The sequence below is a fragment of the Pseudopodoces humilis genome, chromosome 5, assembly GCF_049639895.1.
Source record: "Pseudopodoces humilis isolate 2021_Gansu_Grassland_sample_001 chromosome 5, ASM4963989v1, whole genome shotgun sequence".
NCBI lineage: Eukaryota > Metazoa > Chordata > Aves > Passeriformes > Paridae > Pseudopodoces > Pseudopodoces humilis.
Genome location: NC_142204.1, coordinates 13,454,883 through 13,471,056, shown reverse-complemented (window position 1 = coordinate 13,471,056; position 16,174 = coordinate 13,454,883). Strand labels below are relative to the sequence as shown.

The 16,174-nt window shown below is 37.0% G+C and overlaps 1 protein-coding gene across 3 annotated transcripts in view; it reads left to right on the top strand.

Annotated features, from left to right (window-relative positions):
- BMAL2 (basic helix-loop-helix ARNT like 2) overlaps positions 1 to 15,330 on the top strand; it is a 32,127-nt gene extending 16,797 nt beyond the window's left edge. For 2 of the 3 annotated variants that reach the window (XM_014260495.2, XM_088054824.1), the window contains exons 7-17: positions 943 to 1,035; positions 2,926 to 3,043; positions 3,848 to 3,991; positions 5,598 to 5,838; positions 6,751 to 6,857; positions 7,410 to 7,560; positions 8,805 to 8,860; positions 9,725 to 9,833; positions 10,275 to 10,362; positions 11,670 to 11,778; positions 12,791 to 15,330. In XM_014260495.2, the coding sequence (XP_014115970.1) occupies positions 943 to 1,035; positions 2,926 to 3,043; positions 3,848 to 3,991; positions 5,598 to 5,838; positions 6,751 to 6,857; positions 7,410 to 7,560; positions 8,805 to 8,860; positions 9,725 to 9,833; positions 10,275 to 10,362; positions 11,670 to 11,778; positions 12,791 to 12,927 (1,353 nt within the window). In that variant the 3' untranslated portion in view covers positions 12,928 to 15,330. The remainder of the gene's footprint in view (positions 1 to 942; positions 1,036 to 2,925; positions 3,044 to 3,847; positions 3,992 to 5,597; positions 5,839 to 6,750; positions 6,858 to 7,409; positions 7,561 to 8,804; positions 8,861 to 9,724; positions 9,834 to 10,274; positions 10,363 to 11,669; positions 11,779 to 12,790) is intronic. The other variant, XM_088054823.1, reaches the window with a different exon arrangement.
- Positions 15,331 to 16,174: the final 844 nt, after the last annotated feature.

The window sequence follows — 16,174 nt, the reverse complement described above, 5'->3', positions numbered from 1 at the left end:
TTTAGTCGGACAGTGCTTTTTCTCCCATATTTCCCTTCAGGCAAGTGTCTTCTTGTACTGATTTCTAAACTCTGTTCACTACTCAGGCTTTCATGAAGGTGTGCGGAGATGGTTTGGGAGTATGGCAGGCAGCAGCCCTGGAAGGGACAATAATCTGTGTACAGTCTGCCTGTTTAATACATCCATTCTTAAAATCTTCATGCAACTGCAGGGAATGCTGCCAATTATGCAGGAACATCCTCATTGTTGTTGGCTCTCTTTCATGTACACTTCTAAAGATGTACTTCGAAAAAGGTGCAAAAAATACCTGGAATAAAATCTTCCCTCTTGTTTGCACTCTTCTTCATAAACCCACACACCTCATTCACAGCTAGGTTTGTGGGTTTTTGTCCTTTGCTGCAGTAATGCTTTGCCAAGCTCTGTAAATGAAGCTCCCAAAAGAAGCTTTTTTGTAGCTGGACTTTTGCCAAAGCTGTGTTTTAAGAAACTTTAGCTGTGTATGATTGAAGGCCTCATTTGGTCCTTGCAATCTTAATTGCTTTTTTTATAGAATCACAGAATGGCCTGAGTTGGAAGGGACCTCAAAGTTCATCTCATTCCACCCCCTGCCATGGGCAGGGACACCTTTCTCTGAGCAAACCTCTCACCAGGTTGCTGAGAGCCCCATCCAGCCTGACCTTGGAAACTTCCACAGATGGAGCAGCCACAACTTCTTTGGGTAACCTGTGGCAGGGCCTCAGCACCTGGGAAGAAAGAATTTCTTCCTAATATCCAATTTAAACCCACTCTCTGTCAGTGTGAAGCCATTTCCTCTTGTCCCTCTCCAGCTTTCTTGTATTTAATTCAAAAAATCAGGTTTAAAAGTGTGCTTCTTTGTAGCCATTAATATTCATTGCTTATTTTAATTGTGTGTTTTTAAAGACTATGTCTTTATATTTTCAGGCTGCAGATGGATTCCTGTTTGTGGTTGGATGCAACAGAGGAAAAATTCTGTTTGTTTCTGAATCAGTTTGCAAAATACTTAATTATGATCAGGTAGTTATTGTTGTTTCTTGTTTGCTTTTATCTTGCATTTTTTTAGGAATTTTAAAACTTTTGTTTTTTATTCTATATTACATCAAACCAGTCCTTGTGTATAATTTCTTGGAATTTCTTTGATTTAACCTTACTCAGAGTAAAGCTGATTATCGTGTAAGAAAGTATATGCAAGTACATCAGTATTCCCAACCTGAGGAACAGCACCTGATTTCAGCTGATTATCTTTAAGAAAACTGCCAGTCTGAGAGGAAGGGATAATTTGAAGATGTCCTAATTTCTGTGTGCAAGAGATTTTCTTTCACATAGTGAAGTGATTGTGGGGGGTTTTTTTAGGCAAAGAAAAATGGGCAGTTCAGCAGTGGAAGTTAATTAAAGCTTTCCTTCGTGATGCCTTTATGCTTGGATGCACCACGTAACACATCATCCCCAATAACTATCCGAGTGTGTACCCTTAACCTGAAAGAAACTGAATGGGAGCCAGCTTTGCCTGTAGAATAAGGGAAATTGGAAAAATAGAAGTACCTTCCATTAGCTGGTGTTTAATATGGTGGGCAATTACCACAAGTAATCAAGAGATAATAATTTTTTCTTGTGTCAGTGACTTCTGTTTCACAAACAGAGGCTAAAACAGTTAGTGCTGCCATCTGTCTACTTTTGAAACCATTTGTGCGATCTTCATTTTCTTTATAAATGTACAGATAACCAATCTGGACTCTTTCATAGATTTATTTTTATCTCTTTTTTTTTTTTTTTTTTTTAAGTGCAAAATTGTCTTTTTTAATTAAAGTGAAATGATTCATCCTAGGGGAATAAACATAAAGCAGAGCTATTTTTGTTGTTGTTGTGTTGTTTTGTTTTGTTTTGTTTTTTTTTAACTTCCACACAGATTTTGTTCAAGAACTAAAAGTGCCTTTCTGGAATCACTCATGCTATACATACCTACTTCCAGACCCTTATGTCTCCTCTATTCCAGACAAGGCGATTCAAAGGACATGACTGACTTTAATAAAACCCATGGATTTATTAGCTTATTTGGGAGTTGTTCTAGGTTCTGAAATGCATGCTCCAGCTTGATCTGGTTTGTTACATCTGTATATTTTGGCAATGTTGCTGTTAGGTTATCTCAGCAGCACTCAGCAGTTCCCATTGCATTGGGATTAAATGGAGACTGGGAGAAGGCAGGAGACTGAGTATTTATCATGAGTTTGAGTCTAGAGCAGAGCTTGTCAACGCAATTCCTTTCTACTCTTTGATTTGGCTGCTGTGCTGAAGGTAAGCAGTGGAAAACCCAAACCAGCCCACTTCTATGAGAATTCCTTCCTGTTCCAAAAGAAAGTGGTGCAGCAGGTCAGTTACTTGGGATGAACAGAGTGAGCAGGTAGAAGGCATCCCAGCTGGAGACATCAATGTAAACACCCTCTGCTAAGGAGTTCTGTGGCGAGCTGAGCCCTGCTTCCAGCCTGCTCCTGGCTCAGTGGTGCCATTTTGTCCAACCAAACTGGAGCTCAGAGTCATCAGATAGTTGAATATTTCATTCTTCTTCCCCAATAATCTGAGAGTGGAGGTACTTTGTGCATAACCTTCTTTGGCTAAGACCAAGAATTGCATTATTTGCATAAAAGCATTTGGTTGTACAGAACTTGTTTAATCTCGTATTAAATCTGCTGTTTTTCAAATTTAAAAACAAACTATGTTTTTAAATAAAAATTATATTAAACAATGACAAATGAGGTAAAACAAAATATTAATGTTTGGAGTAATGTGGTACTGACTTTTTTTAGTGGTGTGGACAACTGTTTTCCTGAGATAAATAATGTGTGAGGTCCTGTTCCAAAATGGTATGGTTCTCATGTTTTGGGTTTTGTTGGTTTTTCTTTTTTTTAATAGGCCAGTTTAATTGGACAAAGTTTATTTGACTACTTACATCCAAAAGATGTTGCAAAAGTTAAGGAACAACTTTCTTCATCGGATGTCTCGCCTAGGGAGAAGCTCGTAGATGGCAAAAGTAAGTCAGAGCTGGACATATTCAGATTTTTTCAGGAGATGTTGATAAATCTAATTATTAGTCAGGATGTATTCAGGTGTTTGTATGGATGAACAAACCTGAGGTATTTCTATGAAACAAACATTTGAATGCATATCTGCTGCTTAAAATGCATTTAGAGTTGAAAAGCTAGCCCAAAAAAACCTTGATTTTAGAACATAAGAAGTACTGAAATTCTGTTAAATTACTGAAATCACTGTTAAACATTTACCAAGATGTGGTCTGACATTCTTCCTACCAGCATACTACTTTTTTTTCTTGTATTTGCTAGATCTTGTCAATACAAAAGACCTGATGTAGTCGAACATGGGATAAAATACTTCAATATCAAGAATCACTCTCTCCTCTGAAAATGCTAAGTGTCAATCCCAATGTAACCAAACCTTCTTTAGTTTACAGTTTTTTCTAATAACGAAAGCATTGTGTACTATGCAGCTAATGCCTATTTTATAGCTGGCTTTTGCAGTTCTTCTTTCTACCAAATGCAAGGTGAAAGTTTATAAAGCATCTAGTAAAATTCTATTACGAATATCAAGAAGGGTTTAAAAATAGCTTAGTAGTTCTTTCTAATTTTGGAATCTGTGTCAATTGTATTTTCTTTGCCCTATTTAAACTATTAGACTTTTTTTAATTGTAAGGACAAAATTTAGGCAGCTAAACAGTAATGACAATGTACTGGGAGGTAAATGCAGAAAACATCTTGTTTTCTGAAGTTTTATTGCTTGGTTTTGGGTATTTTTAACTACTTTACTAAATCTTTGTAAGCTGGCTTGCAAGTACACACAGATTTCCAAGCTGGACCAGCTCGGCTGAACTCTGGTGCTCGACGTTCCTTCTTCTGTCGGATAAAGTGTAGCAGGACCACAGTCAAAGAGGAGAAGGAGTGTTTGCCCAACCCAAAGAAGAAAGGTATTCAGAGTGGAGATGAAGTGGGGGCTTTCTCTCTTGAAACTTGTTTAAATTCTGAGTCACTAATGACTTTCTAGTTCCTGCTGATCTCACCAAGTAGCTGTAGAGCAGTGGAAATATGAACCAGGGACACCTTTTGAAAAACAGTCTAATTGTACTCTCTCTCCTCCCGGTGCCCTCCTGGAAAGAGGGAGGGAGGAACCTGAGGTACAGTGGCTCTGTAGGAGCATGTGGTCTCTTGTGGTCAAATTTAAGACGTCTCAGGGAAATATTTGAAAGAACTGGAGCAGATCAGAAGAATGAAACTAAATAACTTATGTCTTGAAGATAATTGAGTGAACAAAGCCTGCAAACTCTACTATTTTGAAGGGAAAAAAGCAAGTAAACCAATTTTATTTTCTGATTTACTTTTTGTGTTGTATTTAAAAGTATGAATTTTCCTTTTTTCCCCTTTTCATAGTAAAGGTAATTTATCAGTGTAATTCCATTAATTTTCCCAGTAATTTTACTTTAGTACATTTAGTATGCCTGTAGAGCAGTGTAATCTTGTCAAGTTTCCAGTGAAAATTTAAATTTAAATTTTAAAATGCAATTTCTAATTTTTCTTTTAATACCTTAGTGTTGATTTTTGCAAAGGTGTGCTGAAATTGTTTGTTCCTGAAAAAACCCTGCAAATTCTGTTTTCCAATGTAACCTGTTACTGTTGAGATACACCACAAATTTTAAGAGGCCCATGATTGTAAGTAAATAGAATTTAGTATCCCTTGATGTGTCAGATAACTCAGTGAGATAAGAATTTACCTTCTGTAAATGTTTCTTGGGAAAGCAGTTTGGAGGGAAGGCGCCTGAGCAACTGTGACAAAATCATAGTGGGATAACTCAGTTTCTCATTTTGCAGAGTTGGTCTGTGTTTTTTATAATAGAGAGGAAAATCAAAGGTATAGGAAGCATCCTCTTCAGAACAGAGATGTCAAGAATGATTTGACTTTTTTTGGAAAGACAGCTACTGTAGGACACATAATGTAAAACCTTGATGCTTTTGAGGGTGTTCACATGTTATTTAGAGAGCAAAAACGGATGATTGATAGTGTAAGCTGGAATTTAAGGTATTTAAAATATTTGTATTCCCATAAAACTTCAGAAGCCTGAGATAAATAGAAAATAAGCTGGATTGCTTTGGGTTGTTCCTGACTGGTTCTTTCAACAACTGCAGTGAGCATACGTTCAGATCATTGTGCTCACCAAAGTTAAGTTGATTTGGAAGCTACAGAGGGCCTCAGAGTAATTTTAATTCACAATCCATATGAAACCATATAAAAAACCAAAGTGATCCGTGGTTTATTGCTTTTTTTTTCTTTGTGTTTCTTAACTTTGTGTTTGAACTGCCAAATCTTACATAGGGTTAGAAGCTCTCTTTGCAGGCAAGCCCAAATTGAACAGAACAAAATTAATTGAAAAATGCTCTGTAAAATGATCTATAGCTTTGTACAGCTGGTGTAGGTAAGCATGAAATATAGTTTCTGATCTCATGGCCAACAGAATAAAATAAGTAGTTTGGTTTTCTCTTTGAACAATAACTGCTTCTTATTTAATTTCTTTCTATTAGATCACAGAAAATACTGCACCATTCACTGTACTGGGTATTTGAAGAACTGGCCTCCTAATGAGGTGGGAGTAGAAGAGGAAAATGATGTAGAAAAGGACAGTAGTAACTTTAACTGTCTTGTTGCAATTGGGAGGTTACACCCTTATATTGTTCCACAAAAGAGTGGAGAGATAAAAGTCAAAGCAACAGAATTTGTTACACGATTTGCCATGGATGGAAAATTTGTTTATGTAGATCAGCGGTAAGCGTTTTGTTCTTTAATGAAGAGAAATGGCACAACTGCTTCCATTTTCTGATAGTCTGTCAAAACTGTAATTTCTCCAGCAGGGTAGAAATTCTAATTTTAATTCTCAATTTTTGAGAATTTGTTGAGAATTCTCAAAAATTCTAATTTTCAGAATGTTTTTCTCTTCTATACAAGAAGCAGTTAATTCTTAAACTATGTGTACTTGGGCTTTGTTTTTTGTCAAATAATACATAATGTATAGAAGTGTATTGTCCTATAGAAAATGGACTCATTCATAAAGAAAAACTCAAGTTAGAGCTTCATAGCTCTGCACATGACTGAAGTAATAAACATTTAATCAAAAGTTATTACTTCTGAGAGTCTTACCATTTGTAACAGATACATTCTATCTAAATGAGGTACCAAATTACTTAATTAGAAGTGAGAAGTTCCCATTTTCTGTACTTTCTGAACCAGATTTTTCTTTGTTGTAGAGACCTAGTTACCACTTTGCATTTCAAATTTCCTTGTCATTGGAAATATTTTCAGTCTTCTTTCAACTAAAAGTGTTGGTTTAAAACTAATTCCTTTGAGTGGAAGAGCAAAATTCAGCTGCTGAGTTTTTTGTTGACTCTTATGTGTGACCAGTACTGTGACTGGCTAAGGGGAAGCCACTAAACAGAAGTATTTTATGTGTACATGTGGTTTGCATGTTTAAACACTTACTTTACCTTTGAATTGTCATTCATTGCAAAGGGATAATTTGCTGTGAAAAACATTTCCTGTTGTTTTAGAGCTGTACTAATGCATATTTTTCCCCAAACACAAACACAGGCATCTGTTTGTTTAAATATTAATGTTCTGCTTTACTGATACTGAAGAAAACAGCTTTGAATCTGCTGTAGTTCACATTTTTATTTCTAACAGCGCAACAGCAATTTTAGGGTATCTGCCACAAGAGCTTCTAGGAACTTCTTGTTATGAGTACTGCCATCAAGATGATCACAATCACCTAGCTGAAAAACACAAAGAAGGTACAAAATAGTTGGTCCTCCCAGACACTTACAGCTACGTATAACTGCAAGTGAAAACACTACAAACCCAAATTACCCAACCTCAGCACTGCCCTTCATGATGTCTGTGACAAGCCTATGTAAGGCTTGTAATAAAAGCAGGGGGAAACTTGTATTGTCTTGGCTCCTGGTGCAAGGCCTTGGTTGTGGGGGAACAATGTCAGCGCATCTGTCAAACCCTCTGCTTCCATCCTTTGTAAGGAAAAGGAAGGAATCCTGAAGAGCAGATGTGTCTGGTAACATAATTAAAGACATGAGTTATAGCTCACCAAGTCATGAGTCTCCTAGTGGTTTGGAGAAACTTAGTATTTGCTTTTTAATGTAACATTTATGACCCTGCTGAAACTATATAATTTGATTTTAGAACAGGTCCCAGTTTGTTCTGGCATGTTATTCTACATCTGGCCAACAGAAACATTTTGGTTTTATGATGCTATAAAACAGATTTATTATTTCTAACTTTACCTTTCTAAGCTTAATTATGGTGATTATAACTTTCCTTTTCTTATCTAGTGTTACAGAATAAAGAAAAAGTATTTACAAATTCCTACAAATTTAGAGCAAAAGATGGGACATTCGTTACTTTAAAGAGTCAGTGGTTTAGTTTCATGAATCCTTGGACCAAAGAGCTGGAGTACATTGTATCAAACAACACTGTGGTATTGTAAGTAATTTATATGACTCTCCATTTATTTTTTGGCATCACTACAGTTACCACTAACAGAAAATAACCTGCTTAGAAAGCAGAACAAGGCTAGAAAACATCAACCCTTTGCAAAAAGGGGCTGAACAACCTGGACAAACATCTTTTTGGCGTTTACCAGCTATTTTTGTTTCAGGCATAAGTTGTGGATTTGACTCTGAAAACTATGCTTTTTCCCATTTGGGAAGAAATGAGGTGAAAGAGTTTCTTGTTAAAGGTAGAGGGGAAGGGTCTTTAAGAAAAGTAGATTTGAATAAATGGAACTGTCAAGTTAATTCTCCTTTTCCTTCTGGTCTTTACGACCCTCTGTGTGACAGTTGACCCAATTCCAAGTGCTGCCCTACCCCCAGGTGTCGGAAGGTGGAGAAGCACAATTGATAGATGGTGGAAATGCAAGGCAGGACAGGAAGATCCTCTCCAAATTGATTGCAAGGGTGGAGCCTTGGGGACAGTAAATGCCTGTGTTTAAATATTTTTTTTAATTCTTTTTCATTCTCTGCACCTTGCAGTGGAGCTGTAATTGGGTTTGTTCCAGTGGAACAAATCCAGAGGATCTTTGCCAATGATTGGGGTTTGAGCAGGGACAGAGGGGATTTTATTTCCATTAAACAAAGTTGTTGAGGGTGCCTTTTGCCCATTCTCTATCTGGTTCATGCCTTGAGTCAACATCACCCACCTCTTCTGCCCATGTCCTTTTTCCCCAGGAAGACAGAGAAGAGCAGTTCAGACAGTCTGTACTGACCAGTAGCCCAAGGACACTTTTTTGCCTGCCCTGGAGATGTGGGCATTTGCAGTTGTCTGCAGGAGGGAAGGAGGGCAGCAGCTACTGATACAAGGCAGCCACTGACCTGTCCTTGTTCCTGGTTACCTGAATTCCCTCCTAACAATAAAAATGACAGCCCTATTCCCTTGTCATGGAACACAGACAATCCTACTGGTTTTCTTTTTCACTTGGAGAGTAGGTGGAAATTAGTACTTAACCCACTGCTCAAAAACATTACAAAGAACTGAACACAGAAATATGTGAGGAATATCTTGTATTTTCCTAGTTTGAGGATGTTAGCTTTGGTTCTGTGTAAAGTATTATTGATTATTTATGTTTATTGAAATTAAACATAAATATATGCTGGATTTTGCTCTTGAAAAAAACACCTGCTGGTTTTTTGTGGTTTGTTTTGGATTTTTTTAATTTCTTTAAATCTCAGAGGTCATAAGGAATCAGCTGAAGAAGAGGTCCTCTACAGTTCCCAACCTGCGGAAGGCAAGTGTGACTTCTTACAGTTCTTACAGATCACAGATCTTACGAATCACAGCTGCATCTCCTGATCAGTCAGTTTAGATTCATCCAGTCCAGAGATTTTTTTGTTGTGTTGTATTATTGCATTTGTATTGTTGTATTGTTGGCTGTGTGCAAGGAAGGATTAATTTTTTTTTAAAGCTAATTATTTTTCAGTGTCTAGTATCCTAATTGATATAATTCACAGAATTCTAAAAAGAAGCATATATAACCTGCTTTTAGTTTCCAGCAGCTTCTGTTAGAGATGGGGGTTTGGTTGGTAGGATATTGTGCTTCTGTCACAGACCTTTCATATTTTGCCCAGTTTTCTGAACAGATACAATTGTGCTGAGTTTATCTATAAAATACAGTGCAATACTGATACAGAACATATTTTGCTATTATTTTTATGCTATGTGTAGATTCTGCTTTCTGCATGCTGTTCTATCATCTTGCTGTCAAGGCTTTATATTTGCTTTTCAAAATGTTCTTTCAGTAACTCATTTCAGTTGGTGAGAAATCCAAGAGTTTAAAAAAAACTCATGTTCTTTGCAATGTCTGGGAGAGACACTGGAGGTGGCAATGATTAAATATATTTCACTACGGGAGAAAAACAATTTTCACCAACTGATTATTCACTTTATATTGCAAGACCCTGTGCCATGAATCAATATCTAAAGAAAAATAATTTCTGAATACATATATGAAAATATATACTTATATAGTGTATATATATATATGTATATATATATATCTAGAACAAAAGCTGCTTTAAAATGAATTCTTGCTCTGCACTGAAACTGCTCTGGGTTTAAGGTTTTGTCTGGGCTTTGTTTTTTTTATCTCCAGATGCTGTAAAACAGTCTTTAGTAAGTGTGCCTGGAATGTCCTCTGGAACAATTCTTGGTGCTGGCAGTATAGGAACTGAAATTGCAAACGAAATATTAGAATTACAAAGGTAATAAATGCAGAACATCATCATTATGCTGTTAAGTAAAGACAGGGACAAGGGATGTATGATTATGTGAGGGTTGCTCCAGGTTCACTTTTATTGTATTATATGTATAACATTTTTTAGGTTGAATAACATTATGAGATACCATTATAATTAATATCAGTCTTATGCCTGGCAGTGCACATCACTCTGCTGGTGATTCAACAGAGAGAGGAAAGTGTGCTCAAGGAATTGTGGCCCATGGCCTTTTCTGATCTCTCCTCTATTTTCTGCTACCAAAACATGGAGCAGGATAATTTAGAATCTTCAGGAGAATTGGAGACATTATTGTTTCAAATTATCAGACTCATGCTTTGTCACTGGGGAGGTCTGGTGGGTTCTGCACCACACAGTCTGTTTTTCAGTGTTTGATTAATGTGACCTGGTAAACATATGCAATTTTAGGTTGCATTCCTCACCCTCTGGAGAGTTAAGTCCGTCACATCTCCTCAGAAAGTCACCTTCTCCAGCTTTAACTATAAACTGCAGTGATGTGAGTACACCCCTGCCTGTAAAAATCCAAAATTAAGAGGTCGGTGGCAGCTCAAAACCCTGTGTTTGAGCCAGATTGCCCTGATTTGTTTTTGTGAGAGAATGTGTACTTTTAATCAGTGTTTTTGAAGAGACTTTTAAAAAAAATCTGTGCTGTTTTGAAATGTTTAAAATTGTGACTTTGAAGGTATTTCATTTACTCTTCTAAAAATGGATAGTTATGCTAACCTAGTAGTGCTTGTAAATCTACTAGTGCTTGTTGCACCACAAACTATAACTAACATAGTTATTGCCCATAGCTATGGAATAATTACCATACCTTCTTACCTAAATATGTTGTGTGTTATGTACTGGACACTGCATGCACAAACTTCTCAAACAACTCTTCTTTGAATGCAAATTTCTTTCCTGTTAAAAACAGTTTATGTTTTCACTGCAATTTTCATTTCTTTTCACTGCAATTCTCATTTCCTATAAAAAAAACCCCACTATTCTGGTCTAGGAGCTGCTTTGACTTCCCCCTTTTTTATGATCTGTTTTCCCCTGTGTTACCACAGATTTTTCTCCTTAAAGTTGTTTGATTTATATATGCTGAACTCTCTAAATTATGTAATGTCTCATCATAAGGATAATTTCATCATATTCATTGAAGTTTTTTCTTGATTCTGGGCTTTGGTATCCCATTTGTTCCTAAAATACTTCTGGAAAGCATTTTGCCTTTATTAATTTCCTGGTAGACTATACACAAGTCAGGCAATCCTAGGAATTTCTCCGGCTAAGTTACATGTATGTGTTAAATGAAACCAGTATCAGGAAAAAAATTATCTGTTTTTTGGGGTTAGGATGACTTCCATCCCTTTTGCTATGATCGATATAGTTTAATGCATATAGAACCTAGGAGGCATGAGGGCTTTTTTAATCTCTTGACTGGAATGTTTTGACAGTGGCAAACATGAGGACACTGGAATTTGCAGTTTATGGTAGTAGATGTGGGAAGTGCAAACCAGTGCATTTGGTGCTGGCTTTATTTACTGAACACAGAGTTAGACCCTCAAGCAGTGCCATCACTGTGAAGTATCTTTGACAGCTGTGTAACTCACAGATTTTATTTAAGCTAGGTCCAGTGCTATATGAACTTCTAAAAAAATTGTTTCTAAATGCAAAATATCTGCCTGATGATGTATATTTTTCACTTTCTCTATTTAGTTCTTAATAATTTGAAAGCAATCTATGATGTTTCTGTAGTGTAATATTTGTGACTAAATTTAGGATCTAATTCTGTCCTTTCTACTAATTCTGCTCTTTCAGGTGCCAAATAAAGAGTTGGTTCAGTTATGTCCTTCAGAAACAGAAGTTCTAGAGAATTCAGAACAAACCCAGGGTGCTATTCCGTTTCCCAGTAATGAACCTCTCCTCAGTAAGATCTATTTCTCTTGGGGATATTCTGGGAGTTGCAGGGGCTGACATTTCTGATCAATGGTGTAATTTCTGAGTGCACCACTTTACAACCATATATAAATTGTAAAGAGATTTGGCTGGCTGGCTGACTGTCTGAAGATGAGAGCACTCTGAAAACAGATGTGTTATTGCTGCAAGGCAAAGAGCAAAATTTTATCAGTGAGGCAATCTCATGACAAAAAACAACATCTGTAACTAAAGTTCACCATTACATTCTTACACTTTTCATGAGGCACTTTACTGTTCTCTCTCCAGAACAGAAATGGGAAGGGAAAAGTATTTCAATCTAATGTCAGGGAATTTCTTGGAATTTATGAATTATTGTCCTTTAGCACTTTGCCTCTTTCTTAGCTGCAAGCTGGGAGTAGTTGATACAAAGGACTGATCAAAATGATTTAGAAAGCATTTTTTTTGTCTTTCCCTTGTTAAGTTTGTCTGGATACAGGATTCCCTGGCCTTATTAGAGGAAAATGCCACTGCATTATGTTTAACATAAAAGGCAAAATGCTGTAAAAGCCATGTTTATGCTGATCCTGTGTTTTAGCTCTTAGAAACTTTTCCATCTCCTTCTCCCTCATTTACCAGGGATTTATTTGTTTATTTAGAACCTACAGCTTTCTTTGAGTTAACTATGAGCCTTTTAAAAAAAAATTTAAAAACCCAAACTCTGACAACCCCAAACTAACCAACCAACTAAAAAAGAAAAACACTGAAAAAGAAACACAAAGGAAAAAAGGCTAATCCTCTAATAAGGGTTTGGGGAAAAAATAATTAGAAACAACCCCAATGACACAGGAGTAATAGTTTTAAAGCAAAAGGGAGTCATGTTAGGGTTTTTTTTAACAGAAATATTTGCCTTGACTTCAAAGGCAGGTACTGCTTCAAACCAATTCTGTTTTGCAAGTTGCCATGTTCTCCATGCCTCATAGTGTCCATACTGCTTCAAACGCCCTGTTTTAATCACTGTGTAGGTGGCAATTCTCAGCTGGACTTCGATGCCATCTGTGAGAACGATGACACTGCAATGACAGCTCTGATGAATTACCTGGAGGCTGACGGAGGGCTGGGAGACCCAGCTGACCTCAGTGATATCCAGTGGGCCCTCTAGAGCTGCTTCTGGGAGTAAGGAATGTCAAAAACCCCTCATGCACAACAACCCTACATCCTCAGTACTGTACTGGAGTTTTGTAATGGTTCCTTTGAATTCAGACTTGCCGTCTCTGGATTTTTAAAGACTGAAGCCTTGTTCAGAGTGAGAGACATCTTCTGCTGCACCTGTGGACAAATGCAATATTTTTTCGTGATGAGGAAGTCTTGAAATTTTAATATTGAAACATCTGTAACTGGAATGCTTAGAACACATAAGTATATTTTTGCTAAGAAGCTTTAACCAAAAGGTACTGTACAATGTACAGGATTACTTTGTCTTAGTTTTAATACTTCAAACTTTTATTTATTATTTTTGTTTCAAGCTGCAGAATATTGGTTATCCATGTTACTTTCTGTAGAACCTACTGTACTTATATGGTTTGAGAGTATTTGTAACTATTAAATTTAATTGAAATAATTATTTGCACACACTACAGTTGTAAAATAAGGTATTGTCCTTCTCAAATGATGCAGTTTGTGATTCCTTGCACTTCTCAGCAGTGCAGTTTTTGCAGTCAAAGGTGAAAATGAAGCCTATGGTTCTGGGAGCAAGGATTGGGGGGTTGGATCACCCTAATAAATAAAAGAGAATGTTTTGAGAAAAACAATCATTTTCCCAGTACACAAACATGAGAAGGGCATAAGAAAAGAGCAACAAAAACTCTTAATTATTGTTTTATGTTATTTGTAATGTATGATTAGAGAGGCAGTGCATAGAGACAGAGAAAAAAATGCACTATTTGTAATAAAGCACTTTGGTCTTGTCCCAGAGTCTTTACTAACTAGAGAAGTTTGAATGGATAGTCTTGGCTCCAGGGTGAAGCTTGCACTCACCCTGTTGGTGAAAAAAATGTTAAAATTCTAGAGCATCTTTTCTGTTTTTGGAGAGATTGGGAGAATTTTGTACTTCTTGAGTGTGTGACTTTTAAAAATCTCTCTGTACTATAGCTGTGTAAGTAAATGCTATGCAGGATGATCTTTTGGGAACAACTTTTGCAAGGACTGTATCCCAGTTATATCAAATTACTCAAGAATGTGGCACTTTAGAGGTTGCATTAGAACAACATAGCACTAATATAGCAAGAGGATCTTTTTATCTCTGGTATTGAAGGTTTAAACAAATTTTTGCATAATTATATATCATACAATTACAGATTTTTTCATGTTTTCTTCATGTTTGGTGTTTTTTTTGTTTGTTTGTTTGTTTTTTTAATTCAGTTAATGAAAGGGTAGCATTTGAAGATACCTGATATGTGTGCATCTTTTTAATACAGACATTTAAACAAAGGTACCACCCTAACCTCTCTCACTCCAGGTGAGCATGGCAGCCTGGGCTGGTGTTTTTAGGAAGGCTGGAGTTGGGAACAGGTGGATATGGCCGTCACTAGATGTCATCCTTGTGCTGCAGGGAGCTCCCTCTGTCCTCATGAGAACACGATCTGGACATGAAGTGGCTTCCTATGCTTGGCAGAGCATGACTCCTTTTGCAAACAATGCGTTTTTGATGATGGGGATTTGCTAGAATGGCTTCTTGGATTGATTTTTCTTTTTTTTTTTAGCTCTATAGACTTTTTTTTTTTTTAATTAAATTTGGAGGTAATTTCCTGCATTCAGATCTCTTTTTTACTGACACGGGGCCAAAATCATCAGTTCTCTTGTTTTATTAGAATAAACTTTTCTGCCTTTTCTGAATTTTGGGCTATATCATGGAGCAAAGTAGGAGAAATAAACAGGCACTTTCTAAGAACTGATAGAAATCTATTTGTGTCAAAGAAATTTGAGAACTTGAGATTGTGCCATTGTAAAATGCATTTTCTCTTTTCTATTCTAGAAATAAATTCTAAATAAACCAGCAAATACTGTAGCTCATAGATAAATGACTACATACGTAACTAAAAATTATACAGACCTTATTAGAACAGTTTTTTTAACTGGATTAGTTTGGAAATGGGGCAGCTGTTGTTATTGCAGGAGCAGATTAATTCTTTCACAAGATTTATGTGTCTAGACTCAAGCCACTATTTTTGGATCCTTGGCTATCCGTAAAAAATAAAACAAAAAATATAACTTTGATTCTTTTGCAGTCAATGACAAATATTGTGATTTTCAATTCATTTAGTAGATTCTCACTTTACTATTTGTAAGGTTTTTTTCTGGCTTAAATCAGCTTTTTCAAGAAAAAGTGTCACTTGTAAATATTTCTGGTGAAACCAATAGATATTTTTGAATACAATTGAGATAGTATGTGCTTATCTTTGTATAACAACACAATTCTATTAAGATACTGGTTTGTTCCTGGCATGGTGCAGATAATGGTAGGATGTGGTTCAATCAGGTCAATAAATACTATTTTGATGCCCTGCTTAGTCTGCTGGCAATTCTGTCTGATACTGAACTGAAATATGAAGTACTTGTTCTTTCAGATCCCATGCTCCTTCCCTAAAAACATAAACAGGGATGTGGAACTCCTGTGGATTTTGGTAGCTCAATGTGATGCTCCCCAGGCATGGGAGAGCCTGTAATCCAAGCTAATGTGCATTTTTGGGGATTCAAACAGAACTTCAGAATACCCTCATGTCCTCCAGGGATGAACTCTGAGGGTGTCCACACATTAACCCTGAACTTCTTCATTTCCTGTTGCAAGCAGAAGGCCTATGAGGAGCAGCTGAAGGAGCTGGGAATGCTAAGCCTGGGAAAAAGGAGGCTCAGGGGAGACCTCAGCACTCTGCAACTCCCTGACTGGAGGTAGGTGGGGGTCAGGCTCTGCTCCCAAGGGACAGGAAGAGAGGAACTGGCATCGAGTTGTGCCAGGGGAGGTTTAGATTGGATATTGGGGTAAAAAAAAGGGTTATTAAGCATTAGTAGAGGCTGCCCAGGGCAGTGGAGAAATCATCATTCCAGGAGGTTAAAAGATGCGCAGGTGTGGCACTGATGGATGATGGGGTAGTGGTGGATTTGGTGGACATGGATTATAGCTGGACTTGATCTCCAAGGTCTTTTTTGACCAGTGTGGTGTACCTGTGAGCATTTGTCACTTGATGTTTTGGGGGCAGGGAGGATCCTTTCTGTGCTTTTGGGATTCCCTTGTAGGGTATGGTCAAGTACAGTGCTGCTGCATGGGTCTAAAGCAGAGATTGATTCCAGTTTTCTTTCCTGTGGTGTTGATATATTTTATATATTAGTAAAGGCCTGTATGCACAAACCAG